The following is a 23769-nucleotide window of genomic DNA, read 5'->3' as shown; positions in this document are numbered from 1 at the left end:
TTCTGTAGCATGTAATTTGTTCAATACATAGTTAATAAAGTGTTGCTAATGAGCAGATTTTGCCCTCTTGTTTAAATCAGTTTGAGTTCAGATGTGTGTAGAATATAACCTTTAGGCCTAGTGTATCATTAAATGGGCACAATGTAGAGCAAGAAACTTTGTATTTCTGGGGCTCTGCGTGAATCCTGTTGTAGTTCCTAGCAGAGAATTTCTAATAAGGGGAGAACTGCTAACCTGACTCTCGCCAGATGAATTTCGTTCCACCTAGCTCCACTCAATCCATTGAAGTGTTGCTTCAGAAGGCTGGGCCTAATCAAAAAATGCTTGCATATGATTGGATAAGCCACTTGTCCGTCATCTATTGACGTTCTACTTCAACCACTCACATCGAAGCCAACCCGTGACGCTGATAACAGTCTGATGGTGCATTCAGGGCACTTAGGAATGACAAGGACCATGGCTACTTTGTTTTTCCGACAGCAAGTGTTCATGTGCTTTGCCGTTGGAATGTGTGACAAACACGGATGCCACAACAAAGGTTAAAACATACACTAACTAATCCTAAACAAACAACTGTATTTGCTTAAAATATAGTGTAAGATGCTCGTGAAAGAAAGATATGCAGCTTTCAAGTGATAAAAAGGGCAAATTCCCAAGTTCACATTAAAACTGTTGGACATGATCAAGGCCACATGGACTACAAACGAACTATAATGTGACGATAAACGTGATGACGAGCCCCTAACTGGGCAACTCTGTTAGCAAAATCTAGCCCCAGTTTCTGACCTCTGACTCACACATTAAGTGACGTGAATGACGCGGAATGATGATGTTTTCACTCGGAGAAAGGTTTTTCCGAAGCCCATGAACGCTACTTTAGCAAAGATCCTTGATTACTAGCTCCACTTTAACCCTCTCTGACTTTAGCCTGCAGACAGACCTTGCAGTTACCTTCCACGAGCTGCACAAGCTAAAACACGCCCTCATGACGTCAGTTCAAAGACGTGATAGGGCCATTTGGGAGGAATGTCCTCATGACGATTTTGACAGGAGTCATATGGTGCTTCCTTATGTTGGAATATGCGAAAATAAACAGAAATTGAAGGGATACCTCCTTATATGTGATTTCTGCACCAATGGTAGGCTAGCCTACTGAAAACGTTTGGATATTCTGTTATTTTCTGCTGTTGGCTAAATAGATAGACACGCATATAGGGGAAACACTTTATATTGAATTTATGTGCTACAATGCAGGCCTTTTAACTGTATGACAACAGTGGTTTATTTAAACTACATCATAAGAATTTATTTCGTCAGTCATCATGCTCATTTTAATGAGTAAGAATGAAAGTTCTGCTGTGTTTATTGCAAACAAAATTCCGCGATATCTCCCGCGAGTCACGTCAGGCAGACTGTAGCCTGTCTGTCCGGGAAGAGCTGTCCTCTGTTGTAGCTCCTCCCGGCTAGCCTCTGAAGATCACGTTTACGTAGAAAGCCAGACCAAGTCAGACTCGGTCGATCTCAAACAAGCCTAGTGACACCCATGAACGCTAGGTCACAGTCGCTTCTACGCTATGTCACATCTATGAAACTCCCGCCCTGCGTCCTGATTGGCTCTACCATAAAATCTGGTCCAGAAATCACTCTCAACGGAAGAGGTCCCAGATGAATGTGAGTGAAGCTAGGCGGAGCTAAGCGGAACGAAATTCATCTGGCGAGAGTCAGGTTAGAGAACTGCCACTCTCGGAAAACTTACGTTTCTAAACTGGCTGCAGTTTCTTCTGTGGTTCCACATGAGGGCGCTCGTCCATGAGTGCAGAATGAATGGAGGCCTAGAGCTGTACCAGAGAGGGTTAAAGCGGAGCGAGAGGCGCAAACAATTCGACAATTTCCGCGTTTGATTATTGCAAGGGGGAGGGGGGGAAATCCCCCTTTATGCAGACCAGAGTAAACCCTCGCTGCACTAATGTCAATGGAGACTTGTGGAATTTTACCAATAAATTGGTCATTATGTCTTTCTGGATTTGTTGAGGGTTTTTTGGAAATTTTTGTCATAATCTGTAAGTGTTTGGGATCATTTCAAGCCTAAAAGTGTAATTTTTTAGCGTTCGGATTTGTGATAAAATAACTTAATATCAGACCATGCTGCTGCCAGTTAGTGTCCGGTTGTTAGCATGCTAGCTATCCTCTTAGCTAAGGTAAAATTTTAAACGGAAGTTTAGACTGCATATCACACTGATCCTTTAAATGTGAAAAGAGAGAGAGAGAGAGAGAGAGAGAAAGAGCAGTTGAAATCTCCTTGTAACACATGCAAACTGGGGCAAAGTCAGCCCAAATTAGCATCCATAAATCTGCAACACCACTTCATGTTCTATTCAAGAGACCAATGTACATTTATTTGACCAGGACCTGGGGCCCACATCACCTTGGTACCATTCTGTTATGATCTCTAATGTGAATTGTTTCCCCCCCAATAAGGTCACATGTATTGAGGTTCAGATATTACTGATGGTGGGTTTTGATATAGAAAACGTCAAGTGTAATTTCTTTGAAATGACAACTAGCTGAATAACATTACTTACATTAGTTAAAGTGGATAGTTTATACTCAAGTGAATTTGCAACAGTATATTAAGTTTAAGCGAAGTCCTTCAACTACTAGTCACTTGTTAGCGCATAGCTGTATTGCCATAGCTACTCCCATCCACTTGTATAGCATTTTAAGCTAGCGTTAGCTAGCTAGCTAGCTCGGTTCACATGACTAATTAAATTATTCATATCATGTCCTAAAGAATGATTCATTGGTATCATATATGATTTTAGACAATAATACTGTGAACACAATTAGGTTTATCTGTTCTTATTGCTTTCTTGAGAGAAAGTTTATTTAGTGACGTAAGGTGACACTCCCACTTATGCAGACCGGAACTGTCCCGTTTTGCTCCCATAGTAACGAATTACGTTGCTCTATCTTGCTAGTAATCAAGGATCTTTGGCTTTACCCCTCAAAATCCACTTTTCTCGGGATATATTTTTTCCCCAAGTAATTTAAATATTGTATTCGAAAGGGGAGGCAAAGACAATACACTTGGTTAAGTATTGTATTTTTTAAAGTCACTTAATTGTTCTAAAAAGCCTTTCAAACGTGTCAATGACGTCATTCATTAGCACAATGCTAGCGTGTTATGGGCAACAACGACCCAACCTGTAAGAAATCAAAAGGACATAAGCACTCGTTCTTTCAACTTGACCTATAACCCATGTTGAAGTTAAACAAACTACAATCAAATCTGAGATTTGTCAACGACAATCAGGTGAAAGAGACTAATTTAGCCGTCTAGCTCCATTGACTCCCATTCATTTTGCACTCATGGCGATCGCCCCCAGTGGAACTTGGTGGAACCAAAATTTGGTACAATGGGACTTAATACGGAGTGGCCAGGCTCTCCGTAGACGGGCTCTGCTCCTAGGTAACTTGTTTGACGTGATAATATGATTTCGTCAGATGTATTTTAAACCTTTAATCTTTTACCTTCATAACATGACCCTATGTGGAACAGTATTCCAGCTCAGTTCCCATTAGACTTAGGCGTCTTGAACCCATCATAAATTCATGACCGCGTTCAATATTCCGGTTCAGCTAGAATTAAAATGGTTGGCACATCCTTGAGTAGACAGTTAGGAACAAAATGATGCATACCCCCGACAAATATGGATTTAATGTTAGTTTTCTCTTCACCAATATGTTTGTTCTGACTGAAAACGACACTGCATGCCAAAAGGTTCTATGGCATTGTGGTAGAAATCAGAAAAAGAAGCGTTTTTATCTTTTTTGGCGTGTCTAAAATTATATATCTTTAATGAATCAATGGAAACATCTTTATTTGCCATCACAGCTTTCAAAATGTTTATTTTTTTATTTTATTTTTTGTCATAGGCCTAGGCCTACCTACCAAGCCTCTCCATATGTCTCCACAATGATTGTAGACCGTACCTTTTTAGCAACAATCCGGGTTTTGAGGCAGGAAAAATTCTTTGCCATCACTCTGGCCTTGCTCAGTTTTTTTTTATGAATGAATCTGTCTGTCTGACCTGGTAGCCTACATGTTCACGTTAAACGCGGGTAATTCAATATGCAAAGTGGCAAATACTCAAATACGTTTTTGAATTATATGTTCAAACACAGTAATTCATTCATTGCAAACAGTTTCGCAGAGAAGTTTGAAATGTATTAAAACGTATACCCTACGGGCCGTTCCAGCGTTATGGATGTGACAATTGGACTCATATTGGTAAAAAAAATGCCTTAGAGTGGGGGCAAAATTAGTATCAGTGAATTAATTTGCATAACTTTTAATGCAACCTCTGTCCTCTGACTACTGAGAAATCCTCAAATTTCATATAATCAATTTCATCCTAAGAATACAAGGCATTTTATCAGCTTGTGAGAGATTACAGGTTTTCTACAAACTGTGAATTTTAAAGGAAACTGCCGAAACTATGATGTAGCCTACCATGAAGGAGACTTGAATGAACACAAAAAGTGTGTTTTTGAAACTATGCGTCATTTTCGTAATGCATTATGTAGGAAAAACTGGCGTTATGGATGTGACGTATCTGAACCAGTCCTCGACAAACTACATAAAACACATAATTAAGTAGTGCATTTTGATATGAAACAATTGAAATGGTAATCATGAACTAGCGATGAAAATATTGCTTCCTCAGTGCCCACTAAGATCCACAGGAAGAATCAGGACAACAAGTCATTTAAAATATAAAAAAATAAATTTATTTCTTTCTTTTACCGTCATCAATTTTGGTCAGTGATTCCCGGGTTACTGAAACACCAGGGAACATGAAACTTGGTGGTCACTCCCCTAAATAACTAGCCCTACCTGAACCGTTGCACCCAAGATGACAAAATATTTATGGTATGTTAGTCTCAAGAGCCCGCATGAACCTAACCCATACCCACTCATTTGTGATTTGCACACATAAACTACATGCACGTGCATGTGCACACATGCACATGCACACACACGCACGCACAGTCGCACACATACAGACAGGCAAGCACACACACACACACACGCACGCACGCACAGTCGCACACATACAGACAGACAAGCACACACACACATAAACACATACAGACAGGCAAGCACACACATCCACAAACACCCACCCACATGAATGCAGACACATAAACACACACACACAGGCACGCATACGCATGTGGGCATGCAAACACATACGCACACACACACACACATAAACACACAAATACAGGCACGCATACGCACATGCACACACACAGACACACACACACACACACTCTTATAAACAAAAGCAAACTCACATATGCACACACTCATTTACATGCACATGAGTTGCAGGAGTAGGAGATGGAGACAAATTGACAAGCGTGATTTATTTTTGCGAAGAGAATATGCAGGACTGAGAGGCGGTCATATTTTGTACCACTATGCGGTACATCTAGTTTATTGCTGCCCTTACTCATGTTACTCTGTGGGTATTAGCTACAGAGGACCTGACACTTCGAATGCTGTCATATCGCGTCACATTTAAAATTAAACTGTGTTAAGCAGACGTGAACGGCAGGCTGAACAGATCTGCAACAGAAGGAGGTTGCTATGTTAACTCCAGCTGCAAAGTCAGCCATCTTCACCAGCTAAAACGATAATCCAGTTACTGTACAACATTAGTATGACAGTTACAGGAACATAATCGCTCAGACTTTCGTTATTAGGCCACTTGAAAATAGGCTATGGCTAGGCTAATCACTGGAGGTATTTTAATATTATGTTTGTTTTGCTAATGGTTAGGCAAGGCCTCCCTGTGGTTTTGATCAACCTAATAATCTTTGAAATGTCAGTTGTAAACACTAAGTTGAAATGCGTTGAAACTGACATGCCACCAGAACAGACGTTTTATCGGCTTTGAGGTATAATAAAGTCCCCAGTCTTGTAAATTCACATTATGTAACATCCATAACGTCACATCCATAACGCACCATTAAAGGTTTTAAAAGTAAGAAAGGGGCACAATTTGGTCATCACACTTTACATTGATATAAATCAGCTTTGCACAGACACTATGGACATTGTCGCATCAACACTGTATAGCATAAACTTTTCCTATAAAAACGTTATGGATGTGACATGGCCATGGAACTTGCTGACTTAAAAACAAAAGCCTTACAAATGTAAGGAGTTGTGCTCTTAAAGGCAAGCTGAGCATAGACATTGCTCTACCATTCCCTTGTCAATCTGGAATTTGTCAAATGACACAATTTGTTTGAACATTGGGTCCATTTATCCACTTTTGAAATATGTATAATATTACCATGTAAAAGTTGTTTCTGTATGGTTGCACACCATATTTATGATATAAAAAGAGTGTCATTCTCCATCAAATTCAATCAGATCAGTTACAAACAATAAAATATAGACCTAAATGAAGATTTTAACAACAGTTCTATTTGCGTATGCACAACTTTTTTTTTCCATGGTAAGGATGACCTTTGCATGGAATTGCCCATACACAAGTGCATTTGTACACAAACCACACCTTGCACGATAGCCTAAACCGCGTTTCGTAAATGACGAACCATGACACCTTTGGCCTTCCATAGTTTGGGTTCAGTTTACATAGGTTTCGTCCGATTTTTTAATGCGTATTTTGACCATACCAGCATTCGTGTCTGAAATTAGCATTCAGTCTTCCGGTAGCCTACGCAAAGAAATTCGACTCGGAGGTGGAATAACTCTTAATTCTCAGGTAGGCCTAACACGATTAAAGTTTAGAGGACCAATTTATTCGCATTTGCATTTACCTGCTTACTTCCGTAAACATTCCCCTGTCGACTCGTTTTCCATACCATAGGTAGGCCTAATGTCTGTTTTGACTCGCACATATTCTGGAGCCAAATTATTATGAAAACCCCATAGAATATGCGAATGAGCTGAATGGAAACTTACTGATGACGAGTGCGGGGATGGGATGGAGCAGTGAAGGAGCGCAGCAAGTGAAGGGGAGGAGGATCCTACAGTTACGCTACTCGTTCAAATGTTGAAATCAGTTCACTCTCATCTTAGTTCTAGCGACGACACCTTAAAGGGCTAGGCCTATCAACTCTAGGTAAAACTATTTAACCGTTCTGTTAATTTTGCTTCACTTTTACATTCGCTTTCGGTGATTGGTAGGCCTATAGGCTATGTCTTCCAGAGGAATCTCCCACTGTTAAGTGTAATACATGTAGGCTACCTTGTTTAAATGTCTCGGCTTTGCTTCCAGGCTTGAATCGAACAGCTGAAGCATCGACATGAAAAGCTGCTGTGGTTTGGTTACTGTCAAGAATGAGCCAGGTAAGTGGCGTCAAGTTAATGCTCCTCCTTATTGATGTAGGTTTACTGTAGGCGTAGTAGGTTAATAGTTTTATAGTGGATACACAGTTATATAGCCTAGAAATCTAACAGTTATAAGGAATCTACATAGAAAGTATGTTTTGACAAAGGTTCACTAGTCTTGTTGAGCACACCTTTATTTATCAAGTCATAACCAGTTTCAGAATGGCAAGATAAGAGAATTTCTCACAAATGTGGCAATAGGCATCTCTCTCTCTCTCTCTCTCTCTAAAAAAACCTTCTCAAAGAAAATATAGCACACTCTAAACCATGTCAATCAATACACAACAACTGACAATCAGAAGCAAAACGCAGACACAGCAATGTAATGGGGTTATCTCTGGGCCAGGGTAACAGGTCTAACACACCTACTATACACCACAAACAAATGTATGCAATACTTTTTGTCAATGTGGGTGTTGTCTCCCTGTGCACACAGAAAAGGATTGACAGGTATTTGTACATTCCTAATTGCTTAACACAGCAAGATGACATGTTCTCAGCTTTTGATAGAACTCAGGAGAGTATGAGAGAACTCAGAGAGTTGAGTTTCTGCAATAGTTACCTCGTATGCCTTAAAGCATATACGTAATCATTGTTTGAACACTAATGCACTTTAATCAGAATCTGACAAAAAAGGATTGATAATTATTCATGTATTACATGTATACATGTATTTTACATTATGTATATATATATAAGATGCTTAAAGGAACCATATGTAAGAAAAATATTTCAATTAATCATAAAATGGCCCTGATATGTCACTAGACATTAAGAAATCATGTTCATTTCAAATACTTATATCACTGACAACAGTAGTCATTTTGGATATTGTCATTTAAAAAATGAAGTTGCAGCCCTCAACTGTTGTTGATGTTATGTTTTGTCATGTCATGTTGTGTTTTGGCCTATCTAATAATCACGAAGTCAGTAGTGTTTCGCCATCCGCGTGTGCAACCTCGAGTCAGGGGGGAGGGGGAGGGGATATACCGCTCTTCAGTATTTTGAAAGTGATTGCAGTACCAGTTTTGGCCACAATCTTACATATGGTTCCTTTAAAGAATATATTTGTAGCTAAAATCCTCCAATCCATTTCTGTGCTGTATGATCATGTGAATGAGATTCTACATGTAAACACAGGCCTTGTTTTCGTATTTGAGCTTAAAGGAGAATTCCGGTGTGATATTGACCTAAAGTGTATTGAAACATGATACCGAGTGTGAACGTATGTCTCATAGCCCATCTCGGCTTGTCCCCTGCACTCCAAAATCTGGCGCTAGTTAGCCGATGCTACCAACAGCTTTTTCAATAGTGATGCTTTGGCATCGGGCTAGCCATGCAAATAAATCACTGTTTTACACCCATTTACGAGGCTCAATGTATCTCCACACTTCATTGGTAGACTTCCGAGGGCCCTGACATTTAAAACGAGACAGAGAACTTTGAAAAAGCACTGGTAGTTTACTTACAAGACGATTTATACAGACAGTATCTTCACGAAGTTTAGCGTTTGCAGCCATCTTGAATTTAGTCACGATAAGTCGAGCGACGAGTAAGAATGAACAGGTATGATAAGGGATCAGATTCCAAAAATAATTCAGTGGAAATGCATGGATTCCAGTTGCTGCTACTGGAAGAAACTGGAATATACATGCATTTCCACTGAATTATTTTTTTTTATTTAGTTCTCAATGTCTCGTTTTAAATGTCAGGGCCCTCGGAAGTCTACCAATGAAGTGTGGAGATACATTGAGCCTCGTAAATGGGTGTAAAACAGTGATTTATTTGCATGGCTAGCTCGATGCCGAAGCACCACTATTGAAAAAGCTGTTGGTAGCATCGGCTAACTAGCGCCAGATTTTGGAGTGCACGGGACAAGCCGAGATGGGCTATGAGACATACGTTCACACTCGGTATCATGTTTCAATACACTTTAGGTCAATATCACACCGGAATTCTCCTTTAATTGCATTGCAACTGCAGAGAAATTGCTGTATTTAAATATGTCATAACATCTCTAAAGATTAAATCAGTTTCATGAGCTTCAACATGTCTTCTTCCAGTTCCTCTGAAGAGTGTGGAGGTAGATGTGCATGTGCAGGGACATGTAGCCACAGTGACCTCCACTCTGCTGTATGTGAATGGAGAAGAGCGCCCCCTAGAGGCTGTGTTTGTGTTCCCTCTGCCTGGAGAATGTGCCGTCTGTCACCTCAGCGCCAAGATAGGAGACACAGAGGTGGTGGCAAAGCTGCAGGACAAACAGAAGGTGAGTGTGGAACAGCAAAACATTTTAATGAACAGAATATATTTGCTGACTACAGTCTACTGACTGTGTTTGTGAAATTTGTGTTTTGTTATAATCAGAGGTGGAAAAAGTACAAAAATATTGTACTCAAGTAAAAGTACCAATACCTTGATTAAATATTACTCAAGTAAATGTTAAAATACCAATCTGAAAATGTACTCAAGTAAAAGGAAAAAGTAGTTCATTTAAAATGTACTTTAAGTAAAAGTTACTTAGTTACTTTTTTTTGGGGGGGGGGCGGGTACCAGAACAACCAGTTTTACCTGAGACTTTCTAATGAGGAGATACAGCACTCAAAAAATCCTCCATAGTAATGCATGTGGTTAGTTTGTAACGCCAATATGGCAGTTGTCTACACATATCACAACCCTTCCGCGGCAAAACGTCGACATGTGAATACATTGAGCCAATCATGTGGTGTGTTGTGAATACATTGAGCCAATCATGTGGTGTGCTGTGAAGACATCGTGTCAATCATCTGTTGTGATCTCGCTGCTGGAGCAAGATTGGTGTCGTGAAGCCTTACGCACACGCATTTCTGCCGAAATAGATGCACGATAAGTGCCCAAAAAGTGTTGCAATATGGCCGCCGAGTGGAGGTACTTGCCTGATAAGGACGTTGAGAAATGGAGATCTATGTGAAAAATCACCGGAGTTCTCCTTTAAGTTTGAGCAGTAGTTGATTTTCAAAGTTAGTTGCACTCATCCTTGGGTCGCTTTGCAGTGAACAGTAATCCAGCACAACTGAAAAGCCCCTCACAAGCAGCTGAGGCAGGCAGGCCAATGTTGAGTTGCAGAGTTTTTTTTATATTTGGAAACGAGCAGAAGGTTCAGCAGATTAAAGGGCGTCGAACTGGGCGGGGGGGAAGTGGGAAGTATAGGGCCCCAGTGGAGGAGAGGGCCCTTGAAAAGTGGAATACAGGGGGCACAACATTTTCACCAGGCATTAGTAATAACTCCGGTAACCCACACATAAAAAATAAAAAATCCAAACAACTCCATAAGTAGAGTCATGTGTAATGAAGTGGAATAACACAGGTAAAAAGTATTGAACACGCTAAGAAAAAGCACTAAGGCAAGGAAAGGGAAGGAACGAGCTGGAATCTGTAAGTAGTTAGAGAGTAGTTATCCTTTCTATCTGTGCAAATTAATATAAGCTTGGTTAGTAGCCTACATATTGATGGACTATAAAAAGGTTTTTCATTACAAAGGTGTCACACAAGAAACATTTCATGATGGATAAAAGCAAAAAGCTCTCCCAAGACCTTTGCAACCTTATTGTTGCAAAACATATCAATGAAACTGGTTACAGATGCATTTCAAAACTTCAGAATCTTCCAGTAAGCAGCATGGGAGCCATTATCTGCAAGTGGAAGAAACATCACTGCATCATCAACCGGCCTTGCACAGGATCTCCTCGCAATATTTCTGACCAGGGAGTCAGAAGGATAGTCAATTCCAAGAGCCAAGGACCACTCGGAGAAAGCTCCAGAAAGACTTGAAGGCAGCCAATTCAATTAAATTAAATTAAACAGTTCTGGAAGTAACTAAAGATCAGGATTCACAAGAGGGACCCCTGGAATCTGTTTAGAACAATGGGCCAAAATCACACCTGATACTGCGACTAATACATTTTGTCATACAGGAAAATGTCTTGAAGCTGTCTTTACAAACAAAGGCTTTTCCACAGAGTGTTGAAGAAAAATCTTAGTAGGCACCTTGAATACTTTTTTCCTGTGTCATTCCACTTTAATACACAAAACTCGTATGTTTGGATTTTTTATGTGTGTTAATATAATGTGTGGTGAAAATTTCGAATAGACTCACTGGAATAGGCTAATTACTGGAAAAAAAATGTAAGCGTTCAATACTTATTTCCACCATATATTTATTTTACCTGAATATTTTAACTTCCAAATGAAATGTCAAAATGAATGTCAGACGAAATGTAAAGTTTGACTGACTGGATTTTGTATACAAAACATAGTGAAAACTGTCTAAGGTCACTCTCACTCTCCCTTGCTAAAGAGCTAATGGTTTAGTCTGCCTGCACGATTCATATCTTTTATTTATTTAGTTGAGCATCGCTAGTAGTGGACCACTAATTGTTTTGCTGCTGGTGCAATGTCTTTCTCCAAGAAAGCCAAGTCAGGTTACTAAAAACAAAGGCCAAAACAGGAAAAAGAGAGACATCAAAATGAGGGGAAACAACTTATAATAAACTTCTTTCCAAAGAAAGGTGAGCACAAACGTCAAAACACAAAATCCCATGGTGTTTGCTTGAATATCTCCGCAATCAATCTTGAATTTACCCTTGAGGATCAATAAAGTATCTATCTATCTATCTATCTATCTATCATTGGTGCTAAAACGAACTGAGACAACCCATTGGAATAGCGGAAAATACACTTTCATAGGTTAGGCTAATCTGATGCATCTCGTGATCCAGCTCCATCTCCATCACTTTCAGAAAGACTGCATGGCGCCAGCTTGATTCATTAGTTGTAGGCTACATGCTGATCATTATCACTAGGCTAGTGGTTTAGGGCGCAATTTTTTTTCTCTCCCTTTCTGTTTTCGTTAGATTTTATAAACTACTTAAAAAATACAAAATACACAGAAAAACTACTCAATACAGTAACGTGAGTAAATGTATTTCGTTACTTTCCACCTCTGGTTATAATGACAGAACTAGGGTTATGAAGGTGTATAGATGTCCCCTTCCTTCAGGCATGGAAGCAGTATGATGATGTATCTGCTCTTTCCTGGTCCAGGCCCGGGAGGAGTATGATGATGCATTGAGCTCGGGCCACCAGGCCTTCCTGCTGGAGGAGAGTGATCAGAGCCCAGACGTCTTCCAGCTGAACGTGGGCAGCCTGCCTCCAGGAGAGAGTGCTGCCATCACTCTGGTCTACATCTCAGAGCTGGACATGCAAGCTGACGACGCCCTGCGCTTCTGTCTGCCCGCTGTGCTCAACCCCCGCTACACACCCCAGGGTGAGGCCCAGAAACATGGAGGCTTGTGGGAAATACTTCTTAAGTGTTCTAACGTGCTGCTGTTCTGACTAGTGTGTGTTTGGAAAAAGTACCTGGTTATTTGAAACCAACTCTTATACTATATACAGCTTAAGAGTGCCACAGATATGACACCATCAAAATAAAAAGAAAAGAAAAAGTAGCATCTTCCCAACTGTCTTCTCAGACATGGACAGGAGTCAAATGGCCACTGTGACATCAGTCCCAGCTGGTACGGTGCCCTACACTTTGGCTCTCAGTGCTCACCTGTCCTCCCCCCAGCCCATCTCTAAAGTGGAGTCCAACTGTGATCTGGAGCCACTGGCTTACCTCAACCCAGACAAAACACAGGCCACGGTATGGAGTGCTGGACATTATGAATGTGTGATTATAAGCAGTAGGTATAGTGTGGTGTAATGCAATATTCCTCTCTCTGATCCTCCAGGTGAGTCTCTCTCCAGGCCACCTGTTTGATCGTGATGTGGAGCTGCTGCTGTATTACCACGATGCTCATAAGCCCACTGCCATAGTGGAGGCTGGACTGGACACTGCTGAGCCAGGTGAGGGATTGGGCTCTTCACCTGTCGGCTTGGTGTAGAAATGTAGGCAAGTAAATACAAGTGAACTGCAAGCCGCTCTGTTTCTCTGTTTCAGGCTCTTTGATGAGGGACCCAGTTGTTTTGCTCAGCATTTACCCAGAGTTCCCTGCTGCAGTAACATCCTCACTTTCCACGTGTGGAGAGTTTATTTTTGTGGTGGACCGATCAGGGAGTATGGACTGCGCAATGCACTCAGGAAAAGATGCAAAGATGCGCATAGAGAGTGCCAAGGTACCATGACTGCAGATGTATTGCAAGAGAGAACCTAAACTCTGATAAAACCTGCAAAAGCAGTCTTTGTCAATGCTTGTTCTCTTTGGTGCTCTTACAATTGTTGCAGATGCTGTGTGAAATTCCTTTACTAGATACAGGGTTTGCTCAATCTTATCCCTGTTATTCGTCTTCAGGACACTCTGCTCCTGCTCTTGAAGAGCCTCCCCATGGGCTGCTACTTCAACATCTATGGCTTTGGCTCCCGTTATGAACATTTCTTCCCGTCAGTATGCTTTTACATTTATCTATATCTCACGTTTGCCTAATTTTATATGGCTTCAGATTAGTTTTTGGAAAAACTCAGGTTGATCCTTGTAATATGATGACTGTTGTCTTCTTCCAGGAAGAGCGTTGAGTACAACCAGAAGACGATGGATGATGCTCTTGAGAAAGTGAAGGGAATGAGAGCAGACATGGGGGGCACTGAGATTCTTCAGCCTCTGAAACACATCTACAGCCAGCCCTGCATCCCCAGTCACCCCAGACAGGTAGATTATTACATGGTAGATTATTTTTCTCAGTCTCTTTGGTGCTTTTCTCACATCACTATTAACATTTGCACAGCAGTTAGTGCATTTCTCAAAACAATTAGTGCAAACTGCAAAACCTAGTGGATAACCTGCAAAAGCACGTCACTTGCTCAAAATGGATAGTCCATTCCTCAAAAGCAAGTATTTATGTCAATGAAACTGTCAGTGTCATCAAAAAGAGAAGTCTTGACACCATCGTTTATGAAAAAGATAGTTAAATGGCTTTGTCATGTTTTCATTATGACAGTTTATGCTCAGTGTTTTCCCATGCGAAAAAAGCTCAGAACTCGGTGACACTACCTGAAAATGCTCAAGACAGCACTATACAGTACTTGTACAGCCATTTGAAAAATTTTTCTTTGCAATTCTACAGCATTGTGACATTGTGATAACTAATATACAAATTTTGTATGTAATGACTCAAGCAATGAAATGAAGACTTAGTTTTATTGGGAACAACTATTCAGCATCCATAAGTATAGTTCATTTTGACTCACATGACAAAGCAACTGATACATGTTCAAAAGCATTTCCAATTTGTTCAGAGGAAGGGGAAATTGCTACTATGATGTGCACAAATGACTAAATGTTGTGGAGGTTGAACTAATAGTTATGAGAATTTTGATTCTGATCTGAGAAAAGTACCAAAGCGACTGAGAAAAAACACCTCACTGCAAGTATATCGTTGGGCTCTGGACGACTAGGCCTGCTAAAAAGTCTACCTCCCCTTCAGTGGTAGGGAAGCAGAAGCAGAAGAAGAAGAGTTGCTGCAGTCTAGAAGTCCCAATATGAGGAGGATGTCACCAAATATTGATATTAGTCAGCTAATTATTATATTCATTGCTAACTGTGCTTTCACTAATTTTAGACCAAAACATTGTGAAGGCTCAAAATGGATGACAAGAGAACAAAGCAAAACCTCTTCCATACAGAACATTTAGCATTTTGTCTTTCCTCTTTTAATTTCATTTCAGCTCTTCATTTTCACTGATGGAGAGGTGGGGAACACTAAGCAGGTTTTGGACTTGGTGAAGATCAATGGGAATTCTCACCGGTATGTGATGGGCCACATGACAAAAAAATAACTTGAACAATAAGAGTAGATTTTTGAGATGTTTTATTAGTTTGTACGTAATAAAACAGCTTGAAGCTAACCTCGATATGATATGTGCAGGTGCTTCTCTTTTGGAATCGGAGAGGGTGCCAGCACTGCTTTAATCACAGGCCTGGCCAAGGAGGCCTCTGGGCATGCTCAGTTCATCACAGGAACAGACCGCATGCAGCCAAAGGTAGGAGGAGATGGAACTGGTGGTATCTTTTATACCTATATGTTAATATAACATTCTAGTCAAGTCAAGTGTATCTGTTCATGTCATGAATTCTGGAGAGGTTTATGTGTAAAAGAAAGACACATTAAACCAATTCAGTCCCACTGATGTTCTGTTGAATCTGCTTTTGGCTCCAATCTGCATTCCAGGCCTGCTGGCCGTGAGAAGGAGGAGATGGAGCTGGTAGGCAGATTTGAGAAACAAAGACAGGGATTTATTCTCTACTGAGGGAACAATTGTACTGAACAATGATGTTACACAAAATGAATTATAGGATCGGCAAGTCATAGTGTGTGTTGTTTCAGAATAAAAGATTAAGAAAAATGGAAAAAAGAAAAGTAGCAACTAAGCAGGCTGGTGTCATAATCACAAGTAGACATGAAATGAAATAATGATATTAAAATAAACATGAATGAATGACTTTAAATATGTAAGGGATAATGTATAGAACGCCGGTCATTATTGGGAAAATAAGTCCTGACAGGGCAAACCAGACCCTGCAGTGCAGCGGAGGGTTCTACTTGCCTTGTGAAGAGCCGTGTAATAAGTAAAGATAATAAACACAAAAGGACAGTAATGTTGTAAAATATATTAAAATGGGTCGTAGTACTGTGCAGTGGATCCAATAAGTCAGCTGACACCCACATTTTTTCTGTGATTCATCAGACTTTAATTTCATGTTTTTACAGTAAAAGCAAGTATTTTAAAAAAAGAAATTACTTTCCTGTACACAACAGATCAACAGGTTCACACTTTTCATTTTCTTGGTGGTCAGTAATATTGTGTCCATTATTCTCACTATTTATCTGTCTACACACCTCCCCCAGGTGATGCAGTCTCTGCGCTATGCACTGCAGCCAGCAGTGAAGGACATCTCTGTCCACTGGAACCTTCCAGATGGTGTATCTGTCACCACTTTGTCTCCTCCACTCAAAGTGCTCTTCCATGGTCAAAGGGCCCTGCTCTATGCCCAGCTCAAAGGAGAGGTGAGAGGACATCTCAGTCATTGGTCTGCATGGAATTTATGTGGTGATGTTGATCCTGAAAATGTTAAAATGTAAATGTGGGGTTTGTAAACCTGATTTGAAATGAGAGAAAACACATTCATCACGTTTTCATGCAGCCAATATATGGTTTCGAATCAGTTTATTGGGAATAAACCGAATATGCGTGTGTCTTTTAAGCACCTAAGCACTAGCCTGGCGAGCCAGACCCACATTAAAATGTAGGGTCTGGGCACTCACCGTTCGCAGTGCTCAGTCCGAGGGGCGGGATAATCAGTTGTCTTTCAAATTCCCTCTGCACGCAATAGGATACAATAGGATATTTGTTTTCAAGTAGCAGGGAATTCAAGCCAAACCGTTGCAACTCTGCCATCAATCATTATGTTAAGCCCACCAAACGACTCTATACACGATTTCAATGCCTGATTAAGTTTCGATTTCTGGAGCTCACAAGCCAACGGAGAGTTGCTAGACTAGCCCTGGCAGCAAATGTAATTTGCTGCCGCTAGGGGCGCGTCTAGATTTCTAGGCTACCTAAGCACCTTATTCTGATTTGAAATAAACCGAAAAAGGCCATATTTGTTTTACTAATAAACTGTTTGCACACCCTAGCATATGCTAAACGGAATACTGGGTCATGAAAACACCTTAAGCAGAATATGCTCCCATGAAAAAGAGTGTTGTAGGCCTGCACATGCTAAATTCGCACAGAATGCCTATTTGTAGGTTGCGACGCTGACTCGTTCAGAATAATGTCGATAGCTATGTAAACATAAATATGCTCAAAACGTGACATTCTACTTGTTTGTAAACAGGTTAAATGGAATATTGACATAAACGGAATTTGGGCAATAAACTGATTCAAAACCACTTATTCCCGGCATGAAAGCGTGATGACTGTCTACTGAAGGTCACCCGGCTGTGCAATGCTAACTTTTATACCAGTCTGGTGACCTTTTGGAGTTTTGCACTTTTTAAACAAATGTCAAGGAGTTTTAGACAGCATGCCCTGTTTCTGATGTACCACTTTGTCGTGTTCTGACTTCTTGAGAGACACTGGTCTTCTAAAAAGGATCTAGAAAGGTATTCCTTACATGTCAGGGTGCAGACAACATAAATGGCTGATGTATGCTTTTAATATTTTTCCTGTTTATTACACTTTAAGTTCTACATGATATGACACCAACCTCTAACTTCCCTACATCTTCTGTGTGATTCCTGATCTCAGAACGCAGCGAATCCTGAAGGATCTGTGACAATACAGTACAACCTGTTGGAGGAGACGGTCAAGAACCAACTCAGCTTCTGCCTCAGACCCACAGGAGACACAGGGTAAAGATGAGAGGGTTCTTTTTTAAGTGCAATTCAAATGTTGCAGCTGCACGTGGCTTCAGCTTCTGTAACACATTCGCCTGTACCACTCACTGCGACCTGTGGGTCATTTCCCAATCCCATCCCCATCTATTTCTCCCGCTTGCTTTCTGTCGCTTCTCTGTGTGTTACGAGACCATTATTTTTTTCACAAGATGGATAAATGTAATAATGTAATGCTCTCAAACAGACTAAAGAACGGAGTGGTGAAAATAATACAAAAGAGACAGAAAACCTTAGACCTCTTTCGACTACACCATTTGAACCTAAAACTAAAATAATAAAGTGACATACCAACCACCAAACCACCGCCAATGCAAAACTATTTACAAACACATAAAACATAAACTAATCCCATACGAGTCAATTGGCAAAAAGTAGATAAAGCAACAAATAAGGAATAACAAAGGTGAGTGTGGTTCCGACGAAGGCACGTCACAGAGGCATTCGCCCTTTGTGTACTGACGAGAGCGGCGAGGGAAAGGAAGTCATTAGACACAGATAGCTTAAAAAACAGGAGGCCCAGGCCCCTGAATTAACACGCACAGCAGTCACCTGCAGAGGAGCTGAGAGAGAAACAAAGAAACAGCGCAAGCACCGTTCTACTCCCACCGTAACGCTGTGCTATCTAAATAAAGGAACAAGGTTTTTCAGGGAGAGGTTTGATTGTTGTAATAATGTAGCTGATCTGTGTACTCTGCATTATTCACACGACCCCTGGTCTCCCTTCTCCCACTTTAGAGTGACTCTCCACCGGCTGGGGGCTCGGACTCTGATCCGCTCGCTGGAGATGGAGGAGAGGGCAGCAGGGCCAGAGGCGAAGGCCCTGAGAGAGAAGCTGCTGCAGCTCAGCCTGCAGTCTGGAGTCAGCTGCACACACACCGCCTTCATCGCCATCCACAAGGGCAGTGGACAGACTGTGCAGGGACCACTACTGCACAGAACTGTGCCAACGCCAGGTTAGAGTGGGTCTCTATATTGTGGCACTTATAATATCCCAGTGATTCTGTTCAGGAAAATAACATACAGGTTGCTCTGACATTTTTATGCTTTTATTAGGAATGTTTTTTGGTGCACCTATGGCCCTTTGCTGTTCAATGCCAATGACAATGCCAATGGCTAGAATGGCCCCAATGCGTAAAATGGCTAACATGGCCCCAATGGCTAGAATGGCTGCAGTGCCTGCAATGCTTCCTGGTAAGTATATGCCCACACATTCTCCTCTCTCTTCCACACATTGAAATGCACAAGAAAGATTTTGCATTCTAAATTTTTTTTGGACATTGCCATTAAGAGTAAGGAATGCAACATGAAACGGCGGGTATTTTGACAGTCAATGCATCTGAGGGAATCTGCACGCAAGACTGTGTGTGCAACACCAGGATTCCACTAAACCTTGCTTTACTAAAATGTGTGTGTGACTAGCAGAGTATAGCCTACATTCATCTGCACTCGCCTATTATTTGAACTCATCCAAACTGAAACTAACTTCACTGTGGTCTCATAGTCAACAACAAAACAATTTTACACTTAGTTATTTACTTTCACTATTGACTAACAAAAAAACACTTACCCCAATAATGTTCATCACTGCCTTGGGTGTAAGAAAGGAACAATACTTGCGTTGCGCTTGGCGCCACGTTGTGCCTGGTGTAAGATAGGGCCCATAGTTTATGTGTGGACGTTGTCATTCATATTAGCTAAAACAATATTTTTTTACTGTTATCGTTCTTGGTGTAAACAACCGTTAAGCATTTTAGCTCTATGTTGGATGAATAGTAGTCACTAAGACAAACCCTGAGCTCCACCTATTTGTTGTGCAACATATACTGTTAACTCTAGAGCATGATGGCAGATTTGTTGTCATTCTATATGTTGTCAAACATTTTAAGATCAGTTGCTTTAGCATTGCTACACACATTATCAAAAGTTCCCTCACTTCCTTAGTCTCTGTTAGCTATTAGGCCAAAATACATGTATGATTGTGTCACAACTCCCACACTAAACGTTATTTCTACATATTTTAGATAGATAGATAGATAGATAGATAGATAGATAGATAGATAGATAGATACTTTATTGATCCCCAAGGGGAAATTCAATATTCATTTTGTGTTCTATAGTAGGCTATATAAAAATGTGTTTGCGCATGTAAATCCAGTCTCTGCATTGTTAATGTATCAATGGGTTCATAGTATTTTATTGAATTTTTTTGCAGTAATGATGTGCTGTGATTCTATGGAAGATGATGATGAGATGTTTGATGGGGTTCAAGGTATTGAAAAATAGTATTGCGGCAATATGCCATATACCATTTCCTATGTGTTGTGTGTTTTTTTGCTTTTATTTTGATGTAGACCTGTAATTGGCATCAAAGTCATGTGGGCATAGGTGGTCTAACTTATCTTGCTGCCTTTTTTCCATCTGAATGAATGTCTTGGCTTTTAGAACCAGAGTCTCCCCCAGATCCCCTCCTTCAGCTGATCTCTCTCCAGAAAGCCTCGGGGTCATGGGAAATGGAGTCCTCCATGGCCAAGGTGTTGAAGAAGACAGATGATGAGTTAGACAAGCTGATGCCAGTGGGGGTAAGGACAACAGCGAAGTTAAGGCTCAACAGAATCCAGGGAAATGCTAGTTTGACAACGATAGACATGACATTAATAACTGGGCTTTGGCTGTAGCAACCAACCATTTAGAAGTAGAACTAGTAATAGAAATTTGTCCTGTACGTTTTAAGAGTTGGTGTATGACCGAAAGAAGTTCTATAAACAAGACACCCTTAGCGATCAAAATGTGTAAATTATATTAGCAAATTTATGCAACACAAGAGTAGTTTTCTGCTAAACCATTTTTGCATTAACAACGAAATAGCTTACAGGGACATCAAGTCAAATGAATAGATATTATTATTATTATTATTATTATTATTATTATTAATGTTTATTTGATATAGACATAGCAATTACATTGGACAAACTAGATGCTTTTAGCACAGGTACTAATTCGCAACACTTGTCCATAGGCGGCTTTTGAAAAGATAGAGCAATTAAAATATCAAGAAAGGAAAGAGGAAAAACCAGACAAAGATAGAAAAAAAAAACAGAAAGGAAAAAAGAGATCAGAGAAACAATTTTCAATGTAAGGAACATAAATAAGATACAGAACAAATTAATTTTAAACCACTGACAAGACTCAAAATAGCATTAGACTTTGGAGGTAGCGTTGAGAGGGTCAGTACAGACAAATCGAGGTATTGTAAACTTTGTAAGTGCACAGAGAGTTTATAGTAAGGAGGACTGTTTATGAAGTCCGTGCATTACTTTAGCTCGTCTTCCGATCACCGCTATCTTGCGGAAAAGTATGTACAAATCGTTCAACTTTGAATTATTCCTTTAATAGCACTCAAATAATAGTTCGAAGAACTCCCAAGCAATATGAGGTCAGTGGCTTAGTCTGGGCTAATACTAGCCTATGTTTGTTTCCCATTTGCAGATCCACCTTTGTGTACTAACACCAGAGGGACTACAGAGGCTAGACTAGAGGACCGTGAGAAGCAGTTTGCTGAGTTTGACAAAAAGTTTATGGGATTAGAGTTAAGGATGTCTGATTTTGCCTTTAATTATTTATCTGCTAGGCAAAATATTTCACCCTAGAACATCACGATCAAAGAAACGGCATTTTACTGGAGATTATAAAGCTATTTCCAATTGATAGTCATGACGGTATATCTGTAGCCTGGAAGGCAGCCCGAATTTAACCCTGCCCACAAAAGTTGAGGTTGGCATATTCGGTCTGGAGTTGTTCATTTGAGAAGCCTGTATGCTACGTTGAAAACTGTACCAATCAAATCGTCTGGGCGGGCTTTATATGATGATGGACAGATGAGCAACTGTGCCTAATGATTCAGGTCATGCATCACCTGAGCGTGCTTCAGTTGATAAAAGGCTCTCGCTAGAGAAGCTAGGCGTTTAGATTTCCCCATTGCATATTGCACAAGATATTGACAGTGCAATAACTTTGAAAAAATAAACAAACAAAAAACAGCGATTGAGGCATTTTATTTATTGAGGTATTTTCCACTGCATCGATTGAAACACGCCCCATAATCACGTCCCAATCATGCAGTACCAGACTCAAATTCTGAATAGAATGAAATGTTATGTTAGAATGTCAAGCTAATATATCTGTGTTTAGGCATACAAGGTTGATTAAAGGTAAACTGCCTTTTTGTTTTTTGACTGACTGACTTGACTTGCTGACTTATTTTTTGTGTTTTAGGTGGATAAGGCTGTGTGGGCTACAGTTCTGGCTCTGATTTGGCTCTATGGTTTCCGCCTGGATGCCCGGGATGAATGGCAGTTTGTAGCCATGAAGGCAGCATCATGGATTCAAGCTCAGAAAGGTAAACTTTCCTTCTCTCAGTTCAAAGGTGTGTGTGTGTGTGTGTGTGTGTGTGTGTGTGTGTGTGTGTGTGTACTTGTGCTCACGTGTGTCTCTTGTGTTGCAGTGGACTGTGTGTCTCAGTGTGTGCAGGCTGGAAATGCTCTGCTGGGATGTCAGCTGCAGCAGAAGACTCTGGGCCTCTGAAGACTTCACCACATCTTGCCTCATGTGTCTTAGAGCTTATTGGCATCACATTATCTTTCATTTGCTTCTGTCAACATAATACAATTAATATGCCCTCATGTTTTTTAAAATGATGTTTGAGCTTTTTAACCTTTATTTGAACAGTGATGAAAGGAAATGAGAGAGCAGTGCAGACAGAGGTGGGCACAAAAATACAAACTGCAAATACTTGCTCATGATGTGTAACATAATAAAATGCAAAATACTGGTGTGAAAAAAATATATTTCATTAAGATAGAAATAATTAGATATTTGAAAATGCAAACATATGCACACATACACACAATAATCTTAAGTCTATTTGATTACTGAAAGGTCATCACACCTGTTTTGTTAGACCATCTAAAAAGTTTTTGTTAGACCATCAGTTACATTGTCATTCTCCAAGGGATAATAATGTGAGTAGACTGGTCTGCTGTAAAAGTCTGTGAAGCAAAGTCTTGGATCAGTTGCACGTGATTGATGTGCATCTATCCAGAACTTTGCAGCCTACTCCTTGTCAATTAGGCAACGATGGTGATAGAACATAGGGCACTAGGAACTGACCTTGGTGAGCGGCTAGTCTTTATCTGAGTGATGAAGGATCTTGTCTCATTTGAGAACAAAATATTTTTTTTATTAAGGGCCGAATTCTCCCATTCACGCCTAAGTCCTTAATTACATACTTCTAGTTACGCACATTCTTGAACAATTGATTTACCTTGCTTGTTTGCAAGATGAGATTATAATGTTTACTTATTTTACCTAATGTAATGCCATTTTAGTATGTCAAGCATCAGATCTGAGACTGGAATGGAACTACATGTTCTCAGGACTAGGCGTACTGCCGACATCAAACGCAATATGCTGTTTCACCTTGTAGTTGCACTCGACTTGATGATACAGCCCTCAGAAATGCTTAACAAAAAACGTTTGATGTTGATGGCAGAATGTGTGCAGGCTGAAAAGTGTCGTTACATGATTTTTTGCCTAAAGCACATATGAGAATGTGACCAATCAGAAAATAGTATTTCTGAATGATGAATACATACAAAACTGCAGCATTCCCCAACACCTCCACTATGGAAACATGGAAAAATTGCCAGAGACTATACCAATACATTTTACATAACCACCCACATTGGACTATTGATTCCATCTTTGTGTTGACATCTATAAGACACTTTGCATTTCCCCACTCCTATTAAAGTTATTTCTCTCTTATGGCATGCTATCACTTGCTTTCACCCTGATCAATGCTCATTTTATTTCACCAAACTGAAGTTTGCAAGTCTTCATTTCTATCA

The 23769-nt window shown here is 40.3% G+C and overlaps 1 protein-coding gene across 7 annotated transcripts; it reads left to right on the top strand.

Annotated features, from left to right (window-relative positions):
- The first annotated feature begins 89 nt into the window (after positions 1 to 89).
- On the top strand, positions 90 to 23686 carry LOC121683615 (von Willebrand factor A domain-containing protein 5A-like). Of its 7 annotated transcripts, none has more exons than XM_042063307.1 (19): positions 6651 to 6803; positions 7320 to 7390; positions 9496 to 9698; positions 12512 to 12734; positions 12940 to 13109; positions 13198 to 13312; positions 13407 to 13582; positions 13759 to 13847; positions 13968 to 14112; positions 15129 to 15208; positions 15329 to 15443; positions 16310 to 16468; positions 17715 to 17818; positions 18599 to 18816; positions 18917 to 19054; positions 20076 to 20132; positions 20306 to 20442; positions 22136 to 22259; positions 22365 to 23686. In XM_042063307.1, the coding sequence occupies exons 2-19, from the start codon at positions 7348 to 7350 to the stop codon at positions 22442 to 22444; spliced, it is 2376 nt and encodes a 791-aa protein (XP_041919241.1). In that variant the 5' UTR covers positions 6651 to 6803; positions 7320 to 7347; the 3' UTR covers positions 22445 to 23686. The 7 variants fall into 7 exon arrangements, 6 of the variants coding, with proteins under 6 accessions (XP_041919246.1, XP_041919245.1, XP_041919241.1 ...); XM_042063308.1 differs by lacking the exon at positions 6651 to 6803 and adding an exon at positions 6930 to 7163; XM_042063311.1 differs by lacking the exons at positions 22136 to 22259; positions 22365 to 23686 and adding an exon at positions 21350 to 21412 and having other exon boundaries at positions 6650 to 6803.
- The last annotated feature ends 83 nt before the right edge of the window (positions 23687 to 23769 follow it).

This window comes from Alosa sapidissima, chromosome 15 (assembly GCF_018492685.1).
Source record: "Alosa sapidissima isolate fAloSap1 chromosome 15, fAloSap1.pri, whole genome shotgun sequence".
In the NCBI taxonomy this organism is placed as follows: domain Eukaryota; kingdom Metazoa; phylum Chordata; class Actinopteri; order Clupeiformes; family Clupeidae; genus Alosa; species Alosa sapidissima.
The sequence above is the reverse complement of the archived record's forward strand: the minus strand, read 5'-3'. Positions and strand labels throughout refer to the sequence as shown.

What these genes read in the sequence shown, in the direction of transcription:
- LOC121683615 (XM_042063307.1), top strand. Translation starts at nt 7,348, where the DNA reads ATGAAAAGCTGCTGTGGTTTGGTTACTGTCAAGAATGAGCCAG. An exon ending in ACTGGACACTGCTGAGCCAG is followed by an intron (nt 13,313 to 13,406) that starts GTGAGGGATTGG and finishes TCTCTGTTTCAG; the next exon opens with GCTCTTTGATGAGGGACCCA. An exon ending in CAGAACTGTGCCAACGCCAG is followed by an intron (nt 18,817 to 18,916) that starts GTTAGAGTGGGT and finishes TGCTTTTATTAG; the next exon opens with GAATGTTTTTTGGTGCACCT.